The sequence below is a fragment of the Ornithorhynchus anatinus genome, chromosome 20, assembly GCF_004115215.2.
Source record: "Ornithorhynchus anatinus isolate Pmale09 chromosome 20, mOrnAna1.pri.v4, whole genome shotgun sequence".
In the NCBI taxonomy this organism is placed as follows: domain Eukaryota; kingdom Metazoa; phylum Chordata; class Mammalia; order Monotremata; family Ornithorhynchidae; genus Ornithorhynchus; species Ornithorhynchus anatinus.
In genome coordinates, this window is record NC_041747.1 from 30,282,904 (window position 1) to 30,303,212 (window position 20,309).

Sequence of the window (20,309 nt, forward strand, 5' to 3'; positions counted from 1 at the left end):
CGTTTAACAATCCCATCGTTTATTATTATTACTATTATTAATAAGAGAAGCAGCTTGGCTCAGTGGAAAGAGCCAGGCTTGGGCGTCAGAGTCGTGGGTTCTAATTCCAACTCCGCCACCTCTCAGCTCTGTGACTTTGAGCAAGTCACTTCACTTCTCTGGGCGTCAGTCACCTCAGCTGGAAAATGGGGGTGAAAACCGTGAGCCCCACGTGGGACCCCCTGATGACCTTCTATCCCCTCCAGCGCTTATACCAGTGCTTGGCACTTCGTAAGCGCCTAACAAATACCGACATTATTATTACTATTATTCTCCGGGCCTCAGTGACCTCATCTGGAAAATGGGGATGAAAACCGTGAGCCCCACGTGGGACCACCTGATGACCTTCTATCCCCCCCCACCCCCAGCGCTTAGAACAGTGCTTGGCAGATAGTCAGCGCTTCATAAACACCAACGTTTATCATTATTCTTTTATTCTTTTATTTTATTGAAACAGCGTGGCTCAGTGGAAAGGGCCCGGGCTTGGGAGTCAGAGGTCATGGGTTCGAATGCTGGCTCTGCCACTTGTCAGCTGGGTGACTGTGGCCAAGTCACTTCTCTTCTCTGTGCCTCAGTCACCTCATCTGTAAAATGGGGATGAAGACTGAGAGCCTCATGTGGGACAACCCGATTACCCTGTATCTCCCTCAGCGCTTAGAACAGTGCTCTGCACATAGTAAGCGCTTAACAATCACCAACATTATTATTCTCCGGGCCTCAGTGGCCTCATCTGGAAAAGGGGGATGAAAACCGTGAGCCCCACGTGGGACCACCTGATGACCTTGTATCCCCCCACTCCCAGCGCTTAGAACAGCGCTTGGCAGATAGTCAGCGCTTCATAAATTAGAATGTAAGATTAGACTGTAAGCCCATCAAACGGTGGGGACTGTCTCTATCTGTTGCCGACCTGTCCATTCCAAGCGCTTAGTCCAGTGCTCTGCACATAGTAAGGAGTCAGGGGTCATGGGTTCGATTCCCGGCTCTGCCACTTGTCAGCTGTGTGACTGCGGGCAAGTCACTTCTATGGCTCCGTGGAAAGAGCATGGGCTTTGGAGTCGGAGTTCATGGGTTCGAATCCCGGCTCGGCCACTTGTCAGCTGTGTGACTTTGGGCAAGTCACTTAACTTCTCTGTGCCTCAGTTACCTCATCTGTAAAATGGGGAAGTAAGACTGTGAGCCCACGTGGGACAAGCTGATTCCCCTGTGTCTACCCCAGCGCTTAGAACAGTGCTTGGCACATAGTAAGCGCTTAACAAATACCAACATTATTATTATTATTACTTCTCTGGGCCTCAGTTCCCTCATCTGTAAAACGGGGATTAACTGTGAGCCTCACGTGGGCCAATCTGATGACCCTGTATCTACCCCAGCGCTTAGAACGGTGCTCGGCACCTAGTAAGCGCTTAACAAATACCAACATTTTTTTAAATACTATTGAATGAATAAATACCAACGTTTATCATTATTCTTTTATTCTGACCTGCCCCCAGCGCGGGCGCGCGGACGCCGGTCCTCGGCCTGCAGTTGGCGCGGAGGCGCGGCAGGCGGCGCTCCGGAGCGCGCCGGAGGCTGAGCCCCGCCCCCTAGGTGACGTCAGCGAAGGGGGGCGTGGCCCGGGCTCCCATTCATTTAAAAGGAGCGAGGGCCGCCCGCTCCCTTCTCTCCTGGCCCGTTCCCTCCGGACCCTGACCTCTGACCCCTGACCCCTTGACCCCCCCCCGGGGAGGACTCGTCGGGCAGCCCGGGAGAGGGTTGGGAAAGGACCTCCTCTGTGCCCCCGGTAAGCCCCCCTCCCAGCCCCCCAGTGACCTTCCCCGGGGGGATTTGGCGTTAGGCGCGGGTGACCCCGGTTGACCCCTGGGACAGCTCCTTGTCCCTCCGTCCCGCCCGGGCCTCCTTCCCCCTTCCCTCCCCTCGCTTGGGAGCCGAGGTTTTCCCCGGGCTGCGGGGAGGGGAGGTGGGGGGGGGATGTGCGTGCCGACCTGCGCCTGGGTGATGGGGTGGGGGGGTCCGCCTGCGATGGGGTGTCCCCCTTGGGTCGCCCTGGCCTGACACCGTCGCGTCCGGCGGGTCGCTGGCGCCCTTATAGGGGAGGAATAGCTGCCCAGAGGAGGGTCGGGGAGGGGACGACTCACCCTCTCCCCCTCCACGATCCCTCCATTGCCACCCTTCCCTTTCCCCCAGCCTCTCCCGTCCACCTTTCTAGCTGGACCTCCGGGGTCAGCTCCCCGGGGCAATAGGGGCCGGTGCCCTCCCGGGCTTAGCTGCTGGGGGTGAAATCGTTGCTCCCTCCCGGGGTCTGCACTGGCCTCCGACCTCAAAAGCTTCCCTTTGCTACTGGGACTACTGTGTTGGAGTGCCAGCAGCCCGGAGGACATCGATCAATCAGTGGTATTTGCAGAGCACCGTACTAAGTGCTTGGGAGGGACTGCAAGCTCCTTGCGGTCAGGGAACGTGTCTCTTGTATCCTACTCTGCCAGATGCTTAGCTCAGTGCTCAATAAATACAATGGACTGACTCCAGCAGAATCAGCTTAGTGTAGTGTTTTGCACATGAAGTGAGCCTTCAGTGAATGCGATTGAATTAGCGAACATATTCCCTGCCCATAAGGAGTTTACAGTCTAGAGGGACAAGCGTGTGCACTTGTCTTGCATACGTGGCAGGACCGTTCTCCGGCCTCGAGCCGGGCGGGCATTCTGGGCTCGGACCTGGCCGGGAATGGGCTCTTTTCTGCCCTCTGATACTCAAATTCCCTGGGCTGCAAGGGATCGCCAAAATTCACCTAGTCCACCCCCCTGCCTCCCCAGGCAGACGACTGTCCATCCAGCCCGGTTGTAAAAGGCTGGAGAACATGCCACTCCTAGCACCCCCAGAGGTAGGCCCCTTCTAGGACCTCCTACCCCAGAGTCTGGCCAGTCCTTCCTCATATCTCCCCTAAATCTCTCCTGCTGCAGCCGTCCCCGGGCTCTGCTCTGCTCTAGGGTGATAGCTGCCTGAAGCAGATATAAACCAACCCGACCCCTCCTCCCCAGCCCAGCTGACCCCAGAAGGGGTGAGGTCGGGGGATCGGATGGTTAGCGGTGGTGTTTATTGAATGCTGCCTAGGTGCAGAACACTGTGCTGAGTTCTCTGGCGGATGGGCCATAATTAGCTCAGGCAGCCCGTGCTGTGTGTGTGACTTGGAAAGAGCACGGGCTTTGGAGTCAGGGCTCATGAGTTCGAATCCCAGCTCTGCCACTTGTCAGCTGTGTGACTGTGGGCGAGTCACTTAACTTCTCTGTGCCTCAGTTCCCTCATCTGTAAAATGGGGATTAAGACTGTGAGCCCCACGTGGGACAACCTGATTCCCCTGTGTCTACCCCAGCGCTTAGAACAGTGCTCGGCACATAGTAAGCGCTTAACAAATACCAACATTATTATTATTATTATTATTACTTGGGGCCCTGACCTTTTGGGGCTTCTTTCCTTCCTTCCCTGCCCCAGCCTCTCACAGCTTCCCCCTGCTGTCCGGCAAAACAGAGGGAGTGGAAGGGAAGGGAAGAACTCAGAGGCCTCAGAGGGAAGGAGAAGTTCAGGCCCTTCGGTCGGTCGGTCCTCTGGTCTGCTGTGGCCGCGTGGGTGGAGAAATGAAACCCCCAGGTGATGGATCCAGTGACCCGCTCCCTCCCCACGGTGTTTTGTTTTCTCTCTTTCTGCTGCCCTGTTCTCCCTCTGGCAGTAAGTATTGGGTGTCTGGGGGCGGGGGCGGGGGGGTCTCACAGTCCATCCGCACCCCCAGATCCAACTCAGTCCCCAGAACTTGGGGTAGGGAAAGCAGGAGTGAGATTGTTCCTCAGTTTCCCCTTTTGGAAGAGCTTCTGGGGTGGGGGTGGGGGCCGTTCATCTCCCTTCCCCACCGTGGCCCAGTTTGTTGGGACTCTGTTGGGGACCAGGGAGGGACTGCTGGACGCCCCTGCCCTACCCTCAGGGCTGAGGGTACTTCCAGCACGTCCCTACCTGCCCTTTGCCTAGGACTCTGGTGAGGTGGGGGTTGGTTTGGGGTCCAAGCACCCCCGGGATTGCCAGAGCTGATGACCAGGGACCGGTGGGGTTGAGGACATCAAGGGTGTGTGTGTGTGTGTGTGTGTGTGTGTGTGTGTCCCTCCCCCGTATGGGGAGCTTGACTGGCTCGGGTTGTTTGTTGACTGACCTACCACTCTGTCTGGGACACGAGTGGAGTCCTGCTTGAAGGCAGGGGACTGAACAAGATGACTGCTTTGAACTGGATCACTTTGTGAGGTCCAGGATTAGTGGATGGGGCAGGAGGGCGAGCCGGGGTGGGGGGGGACCCCCACCCCACACACTGAGAGGTGAAGAAGCCCTCCGTGGGGGGCGGCCCAGGGGCCCAGACCTGGACCCTGCTGGGGAGGAGCACAGGGAGGTAAGAGTTGGGGTGGGGGTACGGACCACTGCCCATTTCATTTTTTTTTTAATTGTATTTAAGTGCTTTCTATGTGCCATGCACTGTACTAAGATCTGGGGTAGCTACAAGCTAATCAGGTTGAATTCAGTCCATGTCCTACATGGGGCTCCCAGTTTTAATCCCCATTTTAAAGATGAGATAACTGAGGCACAGAGAAGTGAAGTGACCTGGCTAAGGTCACACAGGAGACAACAGAGCTGGGATTCGAACCCAGGCCCTTCTGACTCCCAGACCCATTCTCTATCCACTAGGCCACATTGCTTCTCTCCATCGTAATGGGTGAGCTGCTGTTGGGGCTAGGATCGGGAAGGGGCTGGGGGCTCAGGCTGACGGCACCAGGCTGTAGTAGAGCTGCAGACCCCCCAGCTCTGTACTGATCCTTGGGACCAGCCGGGGCAGGTCTGCTTCCCCCACCCTCCACACCTGGACAGACAGTCCGTCGTCCGTCCCCCCAAGACTGCCCCCATAAGCATACACACTCCAGACAGCCACACACCTGCGTGCGCACATATGCACCCTCTGGACAGACCCTCACACTCCTAGAAAGGTGGACAGACACACACGTGGAAGGACAGAGGCGGACACCCAGCCCAAGACTCTTGCGATCCTCTCCACGGCTCAGGAGACCTAATGGGTTTGGTTCTGTGCCGAGTTGCAGGTCACCAAGGCTGAACTCTGCATTGTGACCTGGAGGTCCAAGACCCACCCTGAGCTGAGCCAGCCACGCTGGGTGTTTGGTGCTGGGTGTCCCGCACTGGGTGCCGGTGTTGAGGGCTGGTGTTGGCTGGTTCTGAGCAAGAGGGAATGATGCTGGTGGTTGGCGTTGGGGGTTAGCGCTAGGGGTTGGTGCTGGGTGTTGAGGGCTGGGGGCCTGTGCTGAATGCTGGGCACTGGGGGCTGGTGCTGGTTTTTGGTTTTGGGGCCTGGGCTGGGTGCCGGTTGTGGGCATCGGGAACAAGTGCTGGGCGTTGGGTGATGGTGTCGGATGCTGGAAACTGGCACTAGGGGCTTGGGTGCCGGAGGGTTGTGCCGGTTGCTGGGGCCGATGTTGGAGCTGCCGTCGGCTCCTGGGGGCCGCCGCTGGGCGCTGGCTGGTTTGGGACTATCTGCCTTGCCCCGAGGTCCTCCCTCTTGATGAGCCCATTGTTAGGGGGGAAGGCTCCCCTTGGATGGGGGCAACTGGATTACCTGGGCCAAGCTGCTCCAACAACCTAGACTGCAGCAGGGAGGATGTGGGTTAGACTTTAGGGGAGATGCCAGAGTGCCCAAACCACCCACCGGGGAAGTTTGCTTCACTGCTCATCCTACTGGCGGCACACGGATCTCAAGCCCCGGCCCGGCTCCGGCTGCTGGTCTCGGGGCGGTGACGGAAATGAGGGAATTAGGGGAGTTGGGGGTGGAGAGGGATGGGAGCGGCTATGGATAGAGAGAGAGAAGGGGTGTGCTGGGTGAATGCATGCGTGTGTATGTGAGTATGTGTGTAAAATATGCCCGGTGACTCTCTGCGTCCGTGCGTGTGTTTGTCTGTGCGTGTGCATGTGCGTGGCTGATGCCCTCCCCGAGCGGCCCTGTCGGGCTCTGCATTGCAGTGGGTGTCGCCGGCGCCGCCAGCGGCCTCCTGCTCCAGGGTCTTGGCTGTTGTGCCCTGCTCCCAGCTGAGCCCCCGCGGGCGGGCCCCACGCTGGCCCCTTGAAGGGGAGGTCTTCCCCCCTCACCCCCTCCCGGGAGTGGGGGGATGGGTTTTCGGGAGACCCTGGCCTTGAGGGGGTGGGGAAATCCAGGCAGCCGCCCGGCGAGGAAGTCCAGCCGGGCTCTGGCCGGCCTGGGCCGCTCTGTTCGCTCAGTCGCTCGGGTTCCTGCGAGCCGGGCCGTCTGCCCGGGAGAGGGAAGTGGACACCGCGGTGGGGGAGGGGGAAGGAGGCTTCCTGGGGCCCCCTGGGCCGGCCGGAGTCACGTCTGGAGAGAAGGGACCGACACCGGACACGGAGGGCTGTGACCGCCCCTCCGCCTCAGTTACCCCCGCCGACCCCAGAACCGAGGCCGTCGAGAGAAGCAGCGTGGCCTAATGGATGGTGCGCGGGCCTGGGACTCAGACCTGGGTTCTAATTCTGGTCTGCACCACTGGTCTGCTGTGCAACCTTGGGCAAGTCGATTCTCTTCTCTGTGCCTCAGTTACCTTATCTGTAAAATGGGGGTTGAGACCGTGAGCCCCATGTGGGACAGGGCTGGATCCAACCTCACTTGCTTGTATCCACCCCAGTACTCCGTACAGTATCTAGCATATTAGCGCTTAACAAATACCGTGGTTATTATTATTATCGTTATTATCGTATCAAGTCCACGCCCCTGACTCCCGGCGGGGCCTACTTCGGAGGCCGAGTAGGTGGCCGTGGAACGACAGTCGTCAGTCGGTGACCCCCGTTGCGGACCCAGTGGGCCGGTGGCCGGGAGGTTGCCCTCCCCTCCCCGGGTCTCTCACGGGGCTGCTGCTCCCGAGCCTGGCCCCCGCCCCCTCCCCTCTGTTCTCCTTCCCTACTCTCCATTATCTGTCATTTTGCATTATCTGTGAACGTGCAGGCGGATAACCGAAAGCATTCTGCGCTCGGCTCGGCCTCACCGTCTCCTCCGGCCCCCCGCTGACCCTGGTCCCCCCACCCCCCCCACAGACCCAGGGAGGCAGGCCGTCCTTCCCAACATGAGGAGGCGAGACGACTGGCGGTGAGGTGGAGAGGGGATTTTTGCCAAGGTCAGACAGACAACAGGACCAGAGACTCCAAGCGCCCAAGTCCAGGCCTCCGCTCGCTGGTGGGCAGAGAGGCGGATCCGAGACGCCTTGCCTCCTTCCCTCTGCCCGCCTGGCTAGCTTGCAGTGGTAGGGTCCAGGAGCCAGTCAGTCAATCATATTTAACGGTGCTTAGAGTTTGCAGGGCATAAGCACTCGGGAGAGTACAATATAAAAATAAGCAGAAACATTCCCTGCCCACAACAGCCTAGATTCCCCGGAAGGATGATGGAGGGTGGGGATCCAGATCTAGCCTGAGCCGCCCCCGCCAACCCTGGGAGGGCAGCGGGGCCCGGGGCTTTGGCCCCTTGTCCATCTACCCTGGGGTCCCGGCCCATTTAGCGCCCCCCACCCAAACCTCCCCGTCCCTGGGGTCGGTATTGAGTCGGTCAGAGCCGGTGCTCCCGAGGGTCTGCGGCAGGGTCACACCTGAGGGATCTCCACTGGGAACCCGTGGCCGCCACCGCACCTGCCCTTGCCCCTAACCACGTCTACCCCTCTCCAACTCCGGCCTGCTCTCCCTCGTGCCCCCAGCCTGCCTCCGTCCTGGGATCTGCGGTTCCGCATTATCCATACTCCATTGTCCGCTGGGTCACAAGAGCCAAGAGTGGACAGCAGCTGGATCCGCGGGCTCTGCCCGCTCCCGGGCCCCGGCCCCTTTGTCCGGCTCAAAGGCAAGCGGCCGTGTACCCAGACGTGCTGAGTAAGCAGCCGGAGGAGGGCAGATGCTGCTGCTGCTGCTGCTGCAAATTAGCAGGTTGAGAAGACTCCAGCCTAAAGTGCCGCCGGGAGGCCGGGACCCGCTGAGGGCCCGTCCAGCCAGCCGGCCGCCGCCACTGTGATTAGGCGGGAGGGAGCCGGGACACACACACACACACACACACACACACACACTCCCGGAGCCAGACACTGAGGGAAGGGAGGGTCCAGGGGTGGGGGTGGGGGGCCAGGGGAGAAGTCAGCGGCTGCTGGGAGCAGGATTGGAGCTGCAGTCGGAGGGATTTGGATCAGACATTAGGAAGCGGTTCCTGGTGGATTGGGAAATCCTAAAAGAGTCTCAGGGGTGTTCGATTCCCCCCCTGCTAAAAGGAACCTCCAAAGGTCATTTATTCCACACCACCGCCACCTTTTCTTCTCTTTCTGAGATTGTCCCCGGAGGAGGAAGGGGGATGATTGATTTGACCCCAAGGTTCTAGGAGCAAGGAGGAAGGAGTCAACAGGGGCTCTCTCTTGTTGGTCCCTTCTGCCTCCCTTCCCCAAGCCCTGTGAGGTTTCCCCTGTGGGATGGGACCCCCCTGACACACACCTACCTACCCCCTCCTTATCCCCCAGCCCCAGGCAGGTCCGGGCACCTCAGATTATATATCGCCTCAGATTATATATCACAGCCGCTGAGGGCTGGTGGAAAGAAGCAGCCTCCGGTGTTCGACCCGTGTCGGAGGGCTGGGCTGCGCTGGGCCGTGCTGCCGGGGAGTCCTTTGCACTGGGGGTTAATACACCGGGAAACTTCAGGTTATGTAGGCTGGGTTATAAACGAGTGCCTAATGAAGAGGTCCAGGCCCACTGGCTCCAGTTTCAGTGAATGGCCGGGCTGGTTGGGGGGCCGGGGGCGGGGTGTTTGTGTGTAAGTAACTAGGTCAGTATATACGAGACTGTGAGGGTGACTCTGTGCGTGTGTGTGGCTGGGTCAGTGTATATTAGACTGTGGGGGTGGTTGTGTGTGTGTGTGTAGCTGAGTCAACGTATGTGAAACTGCAAGGGTGACTGTGTGTGTGTGTGTGTGTGTGTGTGTGTCCATCCAGGGAGCTGAGCTCATTGAGATCTTCAGCCTCAATGTTCAACCCCAGCTGGTGTGCTGCTGTGTTCGTTGCTATTGGCAGCGGCCACGCTGGCTCTCCTCTCGCCTGCCACCCGCCCGCTGGCTCCTCTGTGTTTCTGCCACTGCCACCATCTGCCACGTGCTCTGCCTGCAAGATGGAGGTGGTATATTTGGGGAGCGGGGGCGCGCACACAGGCAGGGCCCCGACTCCCCGGTGTCACGTGACGCGGGGCAAGTCACTAATGGGCTTCGTTCAACAGTGCCCCGGCTCCCATCTCCACGCGGCACGACCGGAGGTTGGGCCAGGGTGGAAGCGGTTTGGGCGAAGAGGAAGGGGTGGAAAGGGAGATGGTGTGGGGGAAGAACAGGAGAAATTTAGCAATTGGCGGACTGGGAGAGCTGAAAGTCGGGGAGGCGTCGCGGCCGATGCGGGTCGGTAAGGATGGAGGTCTCGGTGATAGGGAGGTCAGGAGGAGGGGCAGGGTCGGGAGGGAAGGGGAATATGGGGAGTGGGCTGGGATCGAGGGGGAGTGGTTGGGGGTGGGATCGGGAAGGAAAGAGAGGCTGGAAGCAGGCTGAGGAGGTGGGTTGGGAGAAAGGTGGAGATTGATTTTAGCCCTGAAAGACCCACCGGCCCTCAAATTCTGCAGGCAGATGATTCAGATGGGTTCAGGCACCTGTGAGTTGGGGGAGCTGATACGAGACCTCCGAAGCCGGGGCCGGCTCACCGTTAGTCCCTGGGTCGGGGCTAGGGTTAGGGTTAGCCGAAGGACTCCTGTGCGGAGACATGGGGCCAGTGGTGAGGGAGGGACTGTCCGTGCAGAGGCCTTGGGGGGGGGGGGACAGGGTGACCTCTTGGAGTTACCCGTCCGTCCCAGCTTGGTTGACAGGAGCAGGGCTGGCGTGGGTTGGACGGTGAGAAGGGTGGACCCCACAGTTCGGAAGTGGCACCCAACGCAATGAGGAAACTGAGGCCCGAGGCCAGGGGGGATCGAATCCCTTGACCCCAGACGGCAGTAGCCACCAAACCCTGGTTCCCCTGTGGCCGGAAACTCCCCACCTCCCCGCCCCGCCGCGGTCTTGCCCCCAACTTGGTCGTCTTCCTCCTTCTCTCACAAGTCTTCTGCATTTTAGCCCCACCCTCAGGGAACAACCAGGCCCTGCCCTTCCCCCCTACCAAGCAGTAGGGCCGAGAGGCCACCTTGCCCCGGTCCCTGCCTCTGTGCTGGCAGTCCCTCTTAGGCCATTGGCCCCAAATCTCTGATTGGGAGTCCCTCTGCCCCGTGGCCATCTGGATGTGGGGGGAGGGGGTTCTCTGGAGGCCTTCCTCAGGTCTGACTCTTCAGCTCCAGGCTTGCTGCTTAGGGTCCCAGGCTGCCCAGCTGCAGCCTCCTTCCCACGAGTCTGACCTGAGTCCTTCCCACTGCAGGCCGAGTTGGATGTCTCCCTCTCACCCACCATCCCCCCACCCCCACCCCACTAACCCCAGTGTGGCCCCTGCCACACGTCACCGTGGAGACGGAGAGAGGGAAGGGCCTGATGGAGAGGCCCCACGGGTGGCGGCGGGGGGACGGGGGACGGTACTCTCATGACCGTGGAGGGAGGGTGGAGAAGGGGGCTGAGGGAGGACTGAAAAGGAAACAGCAACTCCCCCTTCCCCCGGCCCCTGCCGTCACCGCCCACTGAGCCACAGTAAAGGGCTCTGGAGCTTCAGCTGAGGGCCCTGGCCAGAGGGTGACTGAGGGGCCTGGTGAGTCTCCTGGAAAGAGAGGGGGAGGGTGTGCGTGTGTTGAGGAGGGTGCAGGTTGCACGTCACCCCATCTTCCCCACCAGTCTATGTGTATGTGTGCGCCTGTGTCCGGTGGCTGTGCGTGCCCGTGTCCAGTGGCTGTGGGGTGTCCTGCTCTGGATCCCATTCCCCTTTCTGCTTTTCCCCATCGACTGCAGGAATAAGGAGAAAGTGTCTCCCCCGGGCTGCTGGGTCAGGTTTGGCAGGTCTAGGACGGGGGATGAGGGGCGGAGGGGGTGGGGTTCAGAGCGGAGAGGGGAGCACGTGGGATCCAAGGACCCAGGAGTCCCGCTCCCCCATTCCCCTATCCCTGTACCCCCCAGCTCGGAGACCTGGTCCCGCCCGGCCCTCGAGGATGAGGGGGGGCCCCCTCTGCTGGTCCTTCACCTGCTTGGCCACCGTGAGTAGCTGGGGGTGGGCGGGGTAGGGCGGGGCCAGGCAGAGAGCCGGGGCAGTGCTCACAAACACACAAAACGAGCAACGGACACGCAGCGTGCACAGCACAGTGCTCACACACACCGCATTCAGTGCCCGCACCTCAAAAATGCACTCGGATGACCCACAGTGTATTCACGTCGTGCTGGGGCGGGCTGCGGGGGAAGCCCAGTGATGATTTCCGCACCCTGAGGCTGAGGGTGGACGGCGGGCGGGCGGGCGGGCGGTCAGTGGGGCGGGCAGGCTGCAGGCTGGGGATTTGGGGAGTTTTTTCCTGACTTTCCCTCCTTCCCAGAATCAGGGGTGGGAACTCCCTGCAGTCTTCTGAGAAGGGGTTGGGTTCGGTGTCGGGGAGAAGGAGGGGGCAGGACCCTCCTGGGCCTGGAGCAGCCCCTAGGGTGGGCTGGGCTGGAGGTCGGGCTGCCCCCCGGCCCAGATGACTCCCAGAGGAGGCCCGCGTGAGGTCCTGCCTGGCCCCTCCCTGGGGCCCCCGACCATCCTGCTTCTTCCTTTCAGCTCCTGAGTTGGTGCCAAGCCTGCCCGCTGTCCCCTGGAGAACCAGACTGCCCCACTGCAGGTAGCGGCTGTGCCTTGTGCCCGCAGTGCCCACCGGGCGAGGAGCCAACACCGGTGCGCCCACCCCCAGTCGCTCACGTTGATGCCGGGCAGGGCCCCTTCCCCATCCCCTCGGTCCTGCTCAATCCCCGTGCCCGCCTCTCCCCGCAGGACCGTGGTTCCAGGCCGACCTGTCGCCCCTGTGCCCCCGGCACGTTCTCTGCCAGCTTCGGCCCCGAGCCCTGCATCCCCCACACCCGCTGCCAGGACTGGCGTCGGGGCCAGGCCACCCCAGGCACCGCGACCCGTGACGGAGAGTGCGGGGGCTGCATGAAGGGGTGAGCATCTGGGGTCCTGGGACCACCCGCCAGGAACTGTTACCCCTCCCAGGGAGACACCCATGCGGGATCCTGGACTGGGATGTATCCCATCCCTATCAGGGCACAGTGATGGAGGGTGGGGGAGAGGGGTTCTCCCTGTCCTTGGGGGGCCGGGGCTCAGAGAAGGTGGGTCCGGGTCCCGTTGCCCTGCCCCCAACCCTGGGATTTTTCTCCTGCAGGTTCTTCGCTGCCTCAGCAGGAGCAGATGCCCGGTGCCAGCCTTGTACCTGGGCGCCCGCGGGCACAGATGCCTGCGCTGGTGAGTGCGGGGGGCCCCATGCCCGGGATTGGTGTTCCCCTGAACCTCTCAGACTAGACCCCCGGGCTGACCCGGGGTCACAAATAGACTTGCACAGGTATATGCAGAAACACACATAGACCAGCACACAGACCCGTGGCCACTGAAGTCCAAGGTCACAGACACATGCATCCCTGTTGGGGTGGCGGGTGCCCCAGATAGTCATCAGGGGTCGGATGTGAGAGAACAAGCCCGGGGCAGGGGCAGGGAGCAGGACTCCCTGACCTGGGTGTACGAGCTCTGGGGAGGGTGAGGGGTGGGCGGGAGAGAGAGGCGTGAGGCCCCGGGGGCTCACGACCTCTTGCAGCATCACGGGGGGCAAGGGATCACTTGGTCCAGATTCCTATGTCCGGCCTGGGCCGCAGCGTGGGTTTTCCCTGTCAGAGAGGACGTTGTCCCTGCCCCTCCCCCAGATGGCCACTGTCTGTCTGTCTGTCTGTCTGTGGCAGCTGGTGGGCTGCCAGCTGCAGCTGCAGCTCCACACAGGAGGACATTGTCTGGGGGAGGCGGCGAGGGCAGAGAGCAGCCTCCCCATCCCCCCCTGGAGCCGTCAGCCCTGGGAACACGCTGCCCCTTGGGTTGGACACCCAGGGGAGGCACAGGCGGGGGAGGAGACACACACCATCCCTGCCCTGGAGGGGCTGTCAGTCTGAGAGGGGAGACAAGACACTTTCTCACCTGCTGAGTCACAGCCCTTGTGTACCTTCTGCAGCAGCTGGCCTGGCCTTGTGCCCACAGCTTGGGGGTGGCAAAGACAAAGGGGTATCTCGGGACATGACTCTGAGTGTGTGTGTGTGTGTGAGTTTGTGCATGTGCGCCTGCATGTGTGGGTGTTTGCCTGAGACACTGAGGGTGGCCCATTTCAGTCAGGCCTCTGGTTAAAGCTGCACCGGGCTGAGTGGGGTCTGGTTTCAAAAGGACACCTCCCTCGTCCCTACAGTCGTTCCGACAGGCCCCTGACGGGGTCCCCGGGCCGACTCCGTGGACGGGGCCTGGCTTTTATTGCAACAAAAGAGGTGGAGGCTAGAACGGAGGGCAGAGCCTTCCCCGGAATGGAGATGGGGGTGGGTGGGGGGCGGGAGGACTTTGCCATCCCCAGTGCCGCGGTTTTCCGGGTCTGAGAGTTCGGGTGTGGGGAGAGGGCTGAGATGATCTCTCGAAGACCCTTTGGATTCCCCAGTTAGCCCCCTCAGTCCCCTCCACCTGTCCGTCCGTCCATCCAGGGGCCGAGGTGCAACTGCTGCGGCGGTCGAGGCGTCAGGCCGGCCCCTCCGGGCCCCGGGCACCGGAAAACGGCACGCGGGAGGGGAAGCCAGAGGAGAGGAACACGCAGTTCGCCGTCGTCGCCATCGTCCCGGTCTTCTGTCTCATGGGGCTGCTGGGCATCCTGGTCTGTAACTTGCTCAAGCGCAAAGGCTACCACTGCACGGCCAGCAAGGACCCCGGCCAGGACCGCGGGGCCGGCTGGAGCGGTCAGTGCCCGGGAGCTTAGGCCGCGTGGGGGCCGGGCGTGACGTGGGGGATCCCCGAAGGGTCGGTCGGGGGAGGGGCTGACGGGGAGTCGGGGGCGGGGGGTGGCAGCGGTGGAGAAGGGTTGGTAATGAGCATTGAGGCGGCTCGGAGAGGAACGGGCGGGGGGGAGAGGGCGGAGGGCCGTCAAGAATAAACCAGCCCATCAGCTGTTCCCACAGGCGGCGGCTGCGGCGGCGGCGGCCGGGGATCCGGTTTCCACCCTCGGCTCGCTCGAGTTTCAGAAGTCAGGGTTGGGGGGCCACGAGTAGGGGGTGGAAGGAAGGGATGGGGGTGGAAAGAGGGGCTGGGGGTCACCCTCCAGGCTCGTGAGGCAGGGCCACCGGGCTCCCCGCCTTCTAGGAGAACGGACCTTCTCCTCCGGCCCTGTTCCCGAGGGCAGCCGTGCCCTCGGCATACCCTCACCCCCCGCCGCCAACCCCAGAGGCCCGTGCGGTCGGGGACCATTACGGCGTCCGGCCTTCTGACCCGCTCCCGGTTGGAGGAGGCCGAGCTGGGGCCTCTTCGGACGCCGCCTGCCGGTTGGCGCCACGACACCCTAAAGGAAAGGTTGAGGGAGAGCTGAGGGCCGGGGGAGCAGCAGCTGCCTCCCCGGACCCCGGATCTTTCTGGGGGCTGGGCTGTGGCGGGAGCAGGAAGGCCACGGTGACCGGGGGCCGTTGACCTTCGACCACCTCCCCCACCAGGAGCCAGTCCCGCCTACTGTGCCGACGATGCCAACGAAGACACGATCGGGGTTCTCGTCCGGTTGATCACGGAGAAGAAAGGTGAGGGGGGGAGGGGGCGGCCCTGACCTCTGACCCTCCTTGCCCCGACCCCCTAGGGCCTGAGTGCCACCTCCATCTTTGCTTTCCCCTTCCTGTGCGTCGGTCGTGCAGAGAACGCTGCAGCGTTGGAAGAGCTACTGCAGGATTATCACAGCAAACAGCTGGTGCCGGCAGACCCAAACCCCAGCAACAGGTCAAGGGCCCCCGGAGCAGACCGGAAGCACCCCAGGTCCCTCCCTCCCTGATTCTGGACCCCCAGTTAGCCTCCTCGTCTCTTGGCCCTGCCCCGGGGGCAGTTTAGGGGGTGGGGGATGGGCTGGCCACGATGGGCTGCCCCTTCAGGGGAGAGGCCGCGTCGGCCCACCGGACAGAGCCCCCGAGACTCGGAATGGGTCCACGTTGGGGCTGCAGTGTCCCTAGCTCATTCCTCCAACCTGGCCCGAGGTAAGCGTGGGAGAGGCCGAGGATGTTCTGTTGCCTCCAGGCCTTGTAGCCTGATTTCTCTGGGGCCGGGGCTACAGCGGCTCCCCTTCTGCCCCTGTTCCTCCCCAGCCGAGGGTGCAAGGGCACGGGGTGGACCTGGCTTGGAGGGTACGGGGTGGTCACTAGAAGCTCAGATGACGTATCAAGGGGGCCTGGAGATTGGCAGGAACTCCCAGCCAGATCCCTCCCACCCCGCCACCCCCATTCCCCAATACACACACACACACCCCAGGAACCTCCTCTGGCCGATTGGCTTGGCCTGCTGGAGTTAACCTCTTCCTCCCCACCCCCTGATAGGCTGCCTCTGCTCTGCCAGCATCAGCAGCACCTGCACACGGTGCAGGGCCCGGCCCCCCTCACCGGCCCCGGCTCCGGCTGCTCCCGCTGCAGCCAGAGGAAGTGGCCAGAGGTCCTGCTGTCCCCCGAGGCGGCCGCCGCAGCCACGCCGGCCCCCGGCGCCGTGTCCACCCGCGCCGCTAAACAGGGGACCAGACCGGGCCGCCAGGGAGAGATCACAGTCCTCTCTGTGGGCAGGTGAGGCCTGCCTGACTTTGGCTGGGGAGTGGGCAGGAAGCAACACGGAGGGAGGCTGGGGAGAGGAGGGCAGGATCAAGGCCTCGGGCGGGGGTCATCACCACCCCCGGGACTCAGCGTACCAGGCTCTCCTTTGCTGCTCTGGCCCGCCGCCCCCACGCTGCATTTTCTAGGGAGCAGGATGGGAATTATCCAGGTCTAAGTCGCTGCCCCCAGTTCCTCATCCAGTAACCATTTCCCGCTCCCCAGCCCCTTCCCAAAGTGCCAGAGGAAACTCTACCTGCTGTAGGGGGGCAAGGCTGGGTTGGGGTCAACCTCAGGTGGTTATTACCATTATTATTATGGCATTTGTTAAATGCTTACTATGTGTCAAGTACTGTTCTAAGACCTGGGGTGGGTACCGGTTAATCAGGTTGGATACAGTCCTTGCCCCACCTGAAGCTCATAGTCCAAGTTGGAGGGATTAGGATTTAATCCCCATTTTACTGCTGAAGAAACTGAGGCTCAGAGAAGGAAAATGACTTGTCTGACATCACACAGCAAGTAATTGGCAGAGCTGGAATTAGAACCCAGGTCCTCTGACCCCCCAGGCCCCTGCTTTTTCCACCAGGCCATGCTGCTTCAGATCTAGGCTATGCGTGGCTCGGAGTGAACCCAGCCTTCATTCCTGCTTCTAGGAAGGATTTTTGCCAATGGGGGATGAGGATTGGGAGGGGAAGGGGAAGTGGGGGACGGGGGTCCTGGCGCCCGCATACTCGGTGCCGGCCCCGCCCCGCCCCCAGGTTCCGGGTGGCCCGCATCCCCGAGCAGAAACCGAACCTGATGCTCCCCGAAGTCCGGACCGTGTCGGAAGCGAGCGTGAGTGAGCCGGTCGACCCCACCCGTGGTGCCCCTCCCCTCGAGCAGAAGCCCCTGCTGGTCCACGGGGGCAAGGCCAAGTGGCAGAAAGGAACCGATGGGAAGCAAGAGGTGAGTGGGCCCTGTGAGTGTGGCGGGCACGGGCTGACCTCTGACCTCACAGAGATGTGTGGCCAGAGAGCATAAGGCGACGTCAGGGCCCGCTCCTGCTGGGGCTGCTGGTCCCCCCTGCCCTAGCCTCCGTCCGGGTGAGGGAGGTAACAGCCCAAGGCTCACAGACTCGTGGGCCCTTTGCTTTCGGCCTTCCCGTCCCAGGTGGGACCTCAGGAGAGGGAGGGAGGGCGAGGTGGTCAGCGGGGAGGGACCGCCAGGGATAGGGTGCTGGATGGTCCTGCAGAGAAAGGCCTGGGCATAGCTCCCGCTTCTCCCTCTAGGACACCCTCTACGTGGTCCGGCTCAGCGAGTCCAACCTTGTCATATGAAGGTAGGGCCCTTCCCGCCTCTGATCCCACCCTCTCTCCTGGTTCATCCCCCCGGAGCTAAAGACGCTGGGAATATGCCCACGGATCCCCAAGCGCTTAGCACAGTGCTCTGCACATAGTAAGCGCTCAATAAATACTATCAGGGATTGCTGGGCAGGGACACGCCGCCCCCTGCAGGACAAACCTTCGCCCGGACCTGAGAGTACCAGCATCTGCGTACACAGCCTCGGTCAGTCAATCAAGCCGTCTGGTATTTACTGAGTGCTCAACGTGTGCAGAGCACTGTACTAAGCACTTGGGCGAGTCCAATATAATAGAGTTGGTAGACACGATCCCTTCCCACACTGAGCTCCTGCACGGATCAGATCGCCCCAGGCAGAGTGCCACACAGGGACACCAACGGGAACACACGGCCACTCTCAGATGCACACACATACACAGAGGCTCTTGTGTTTTGAGACACAAACTCGGCCGACGCATTTGCCTGTCCCCTCACCTTACACTGATGGGCCCATGGGCATCCATTTCTTGTCGGCGCACGTTATCCGGACACACATGAAAAACCCACACATGCTCAGATGCGTACGAACACACTATGTACACCTACTGGATCTTCCCTCGCCACAAAAAATTCCAATGGCCTTGCTTCTCTTTTTCCTTCCATTTTCCTCACTTGGTCTCAAGGCCCGGTCACCGCTGGACTGGTTCACCCCTCTGCCACTTGACTCTTCCAGGTGCACATCCGTGCTGGGCCGACCCTGATCCCCCCAGGATCTTCTTCTATCCCCAGCGACTTTACCCTGGGGAGCTTGGGATTGGGGCGGGACATCTCTTGGGCAGGCGGTGCCAAGGGGAGGGGATCTCTGTCTCTAACCCCGGCCGCTGGGTTTCTCCCCGTGCCAGGACCATGCCTGAAGCTCTGCCGGTCCTCCCCCGCCATGGTGCTCTTTGGGGCTGCCGATCCAGTTGACGACGCGCAGATTGGATGATGACACAAGGACCAGGGCCCCCTGCCCGGGGCAGCCCCATCCCCCGTGCCAGGCTTAGACCCCACTACTAGGCCACGGACCCCAGTACCAGGCCACAGGGTGGGCCGGTCCCCTAGCAGGGGGCGGGAGGGTTAGGGGTCAGCAGGGGGTGGGGCACAGACTGTAGGAGCCCCCCCATTCAGGGAAGGGGAAGGAGTGGGCACGGGGGAGGAGAGAGGGCACTGACCACCGCCTGCCCCTTCCACTTTCCTTCCTCCATCGGGGGGTGGTGCCGATAGACCGTGTTCCCCGCCACAACTGAGCGGCTCCTTCCTCCCCTCATTACTCCAACTTCCTGCAGTGTGGAAGTGGGGAGGAGGGCCTCAGTCCCTGCCAGCAGCCCCCTCCCCTGCTAGTCATTTGAGAAAAGAAGTAGTCATGCTCCCACCTTGCTCTGTGGGACTCTGGGTCCTCTCTGACACGGGGCCCGCCCACATTCCCCCCCGACTCCCAGCCCCCAGATTGCTTCTGGTTCCCAGACCTACTTTGGGGAGGAGGAGTGGGGAGAGACCGGCCACTGATGGTGGAGGGAGGCTCAAGGATTGGGGTACACCGAGTGGGCATTAGGTACAGGCTGGATTTGTTCTCTGCTGATTCTGTCCCCCGCTGCGGACCTCTCCTGGTTTGTGTTTGTGCTCAAGGATTGAAATATTAGCAGCAGCAGCAGCAGCAGCTCGAGTTGGAGAAGCGTCTGTCTCTGCCTTCGCCCTGTCGACTCTTTCCCCGGTCCGTGCCTGGCCCCAGCAGGCTCGGGCATCAAGTGGGTGCTGGGCCGGGCCCAGACCCTGCTGTTCCCCCTTCTCTTCCCTTTCCCCCTCACTGTGTGTGAGAATGGTGCAGCGGGGAGGCTGGCTGGTCTCCTTAGGTCTGATTTATTTATTGAATTTTGGTTTGGACCACCTCCTCCTCAACTGATTTCTGTATGTTGGATAATAAAAGTTGGAAATCATGAATGGTGGAAAAGCTATTTTTCAACTGGTGGGGTGGGGGAAGGGTGCTTTTCCTAACCGTCTTTTGCGCTACCCTCCCCTTCACCACTCTGTCCCCTGTAATTTAATGTTGGCCACACTGTGCTGGCCATGAGGAGGAAGAGGCAAAACCCCTAGCCCTCCAGTGGGAGGGGCAGATGGGAAACACACACACACACTCTCTCTCACTCTCTGCTAGGCACTGGAGGAGAGTCAGAAGAGGGGAGACAGCCCCTGCCCTGAGTCTGATAGGGAGATGGGACACACACACACACTCTTTTTCTCTCTCTCTCTCACTCTCTGTGCTGGAAGCTGGAGGAGGGACAGAAGAAGAGACACAGCCTCTGCCTTGAGTGTGATGGGGAGACAGGACACACACATTCACTTTCTCTCTCTGGCGCTGGAGAAGGGACAGAGGCGAAGCCATGGCTCCTGGCCCTTGAATCTAATGGAGACAGGAGTCACACACACTCTCTCTTTCTCTCTGTGCTGGAAGGTGGAGGAGGGACAGAAGAAGAGACTATTTGTATATATTTTTATCATTTGTATATATTTTTATTACCTTATTTTTTAATGAGATGTACATCCCCTTGATTCTATTTATTGCTATTGTTTTTGTCTGTCTGTCTCCCCCAATTAGACTGTAAACCCATCAATGGGCAGGGATTGTCTCTGTTGCCGAATTGTTCATTCCAAGCGCTTAGTACAGTGCTCTGCACATAGTAAGCACTCAATAAATACTACTGAATGAATGAAAGAGACACAGCCCCCGCCCTGAGTGTCATGGGGAGACAGGAAACACACATTCACTTTCTCTGGCGCTGGAGAAGGGGCAGAGGCGAAGCCATGGCTCCTGGACCTTGAATCTAATGGAGACAGGAGACACACACTCTCTTTTTCTCTCTCTCACTCTGTGCTGGAAGGTGGAAGAGGGACAGAAGGAGAGACTATTTGTATATATTTTTATCATTTGTATATATTTTTATTACCTTATTTATTTCTTAATGAGATGTACATCCCCTTGATTCTATTTATTGCTATTGTTTTTGTCCGTCTCCCCCGATTAAACTGTAAGCCCGTCAATGGGCGGGGATTGTCTC

General features: G+C 60.8%; 1 protein-coding gene across 1 annotated transcript; it reads left to right on the plus strand.

Annotated features, from left to right (window-relative positions):
- Positions 1–1,745: 1,745 nt before the first annotated feature.
- Positions 1,746–19,194, plus strand: RELT (RELT TNF receptor). Its single transcript, XM_029047763.1, has 13 exons — positions 1,746–1,819; positions 3,523–3,756; positions 11,215–11,291; positions 11,843–11,956; positions 12,053–12,219; positions 12,441–12,520; positions 13,783–14,031; positions 14,776–14,856; positions 14,968–15,049; positions 15,637–15,873; positions 16,656–16,842; positions 17,166–17,215; positions 18,117–19,194. The coding sequence occupies exons 2-12, from the start codon at positions 3,666–3,668 to the stop codon at positions 17,211–17,213; spliced, it is 1,413 nt and encodes a 470-aa protein (XP_028903596.1). The 5' UTR covers positions 1,746–1,819; positions 3,523–3,665; the 3' UTR covers positions 17,214–17,215; positions 18,117–19,194.
- Positions 19,195–20,309: the final 1,115 nt, after the last annotated feature.

Coding starts and splice junctions, on each gene's coding strand:
- RELT (XM_029047763.1), top strand. CDS start 3,666: ATGAAACCCCCAGGTGATGGATCCAGTGACCCGCTCCCTCCCCACGGT. Junction 14,857..14,967: donor GTTGATCACGGAGAAGAAAG/GTGAGGGGGGGA, acceptor TCGGTCGTGCAG/AGAACGCTGCAGCGTTGGAA. Junction 15,874..16,655: donor ACAGTCCTCTCTGTGGGCAG/GTGAGGCCTGCC, acceptor CCCCGCCCCCAG/GTTCCGGGTGGCCCGCATCC.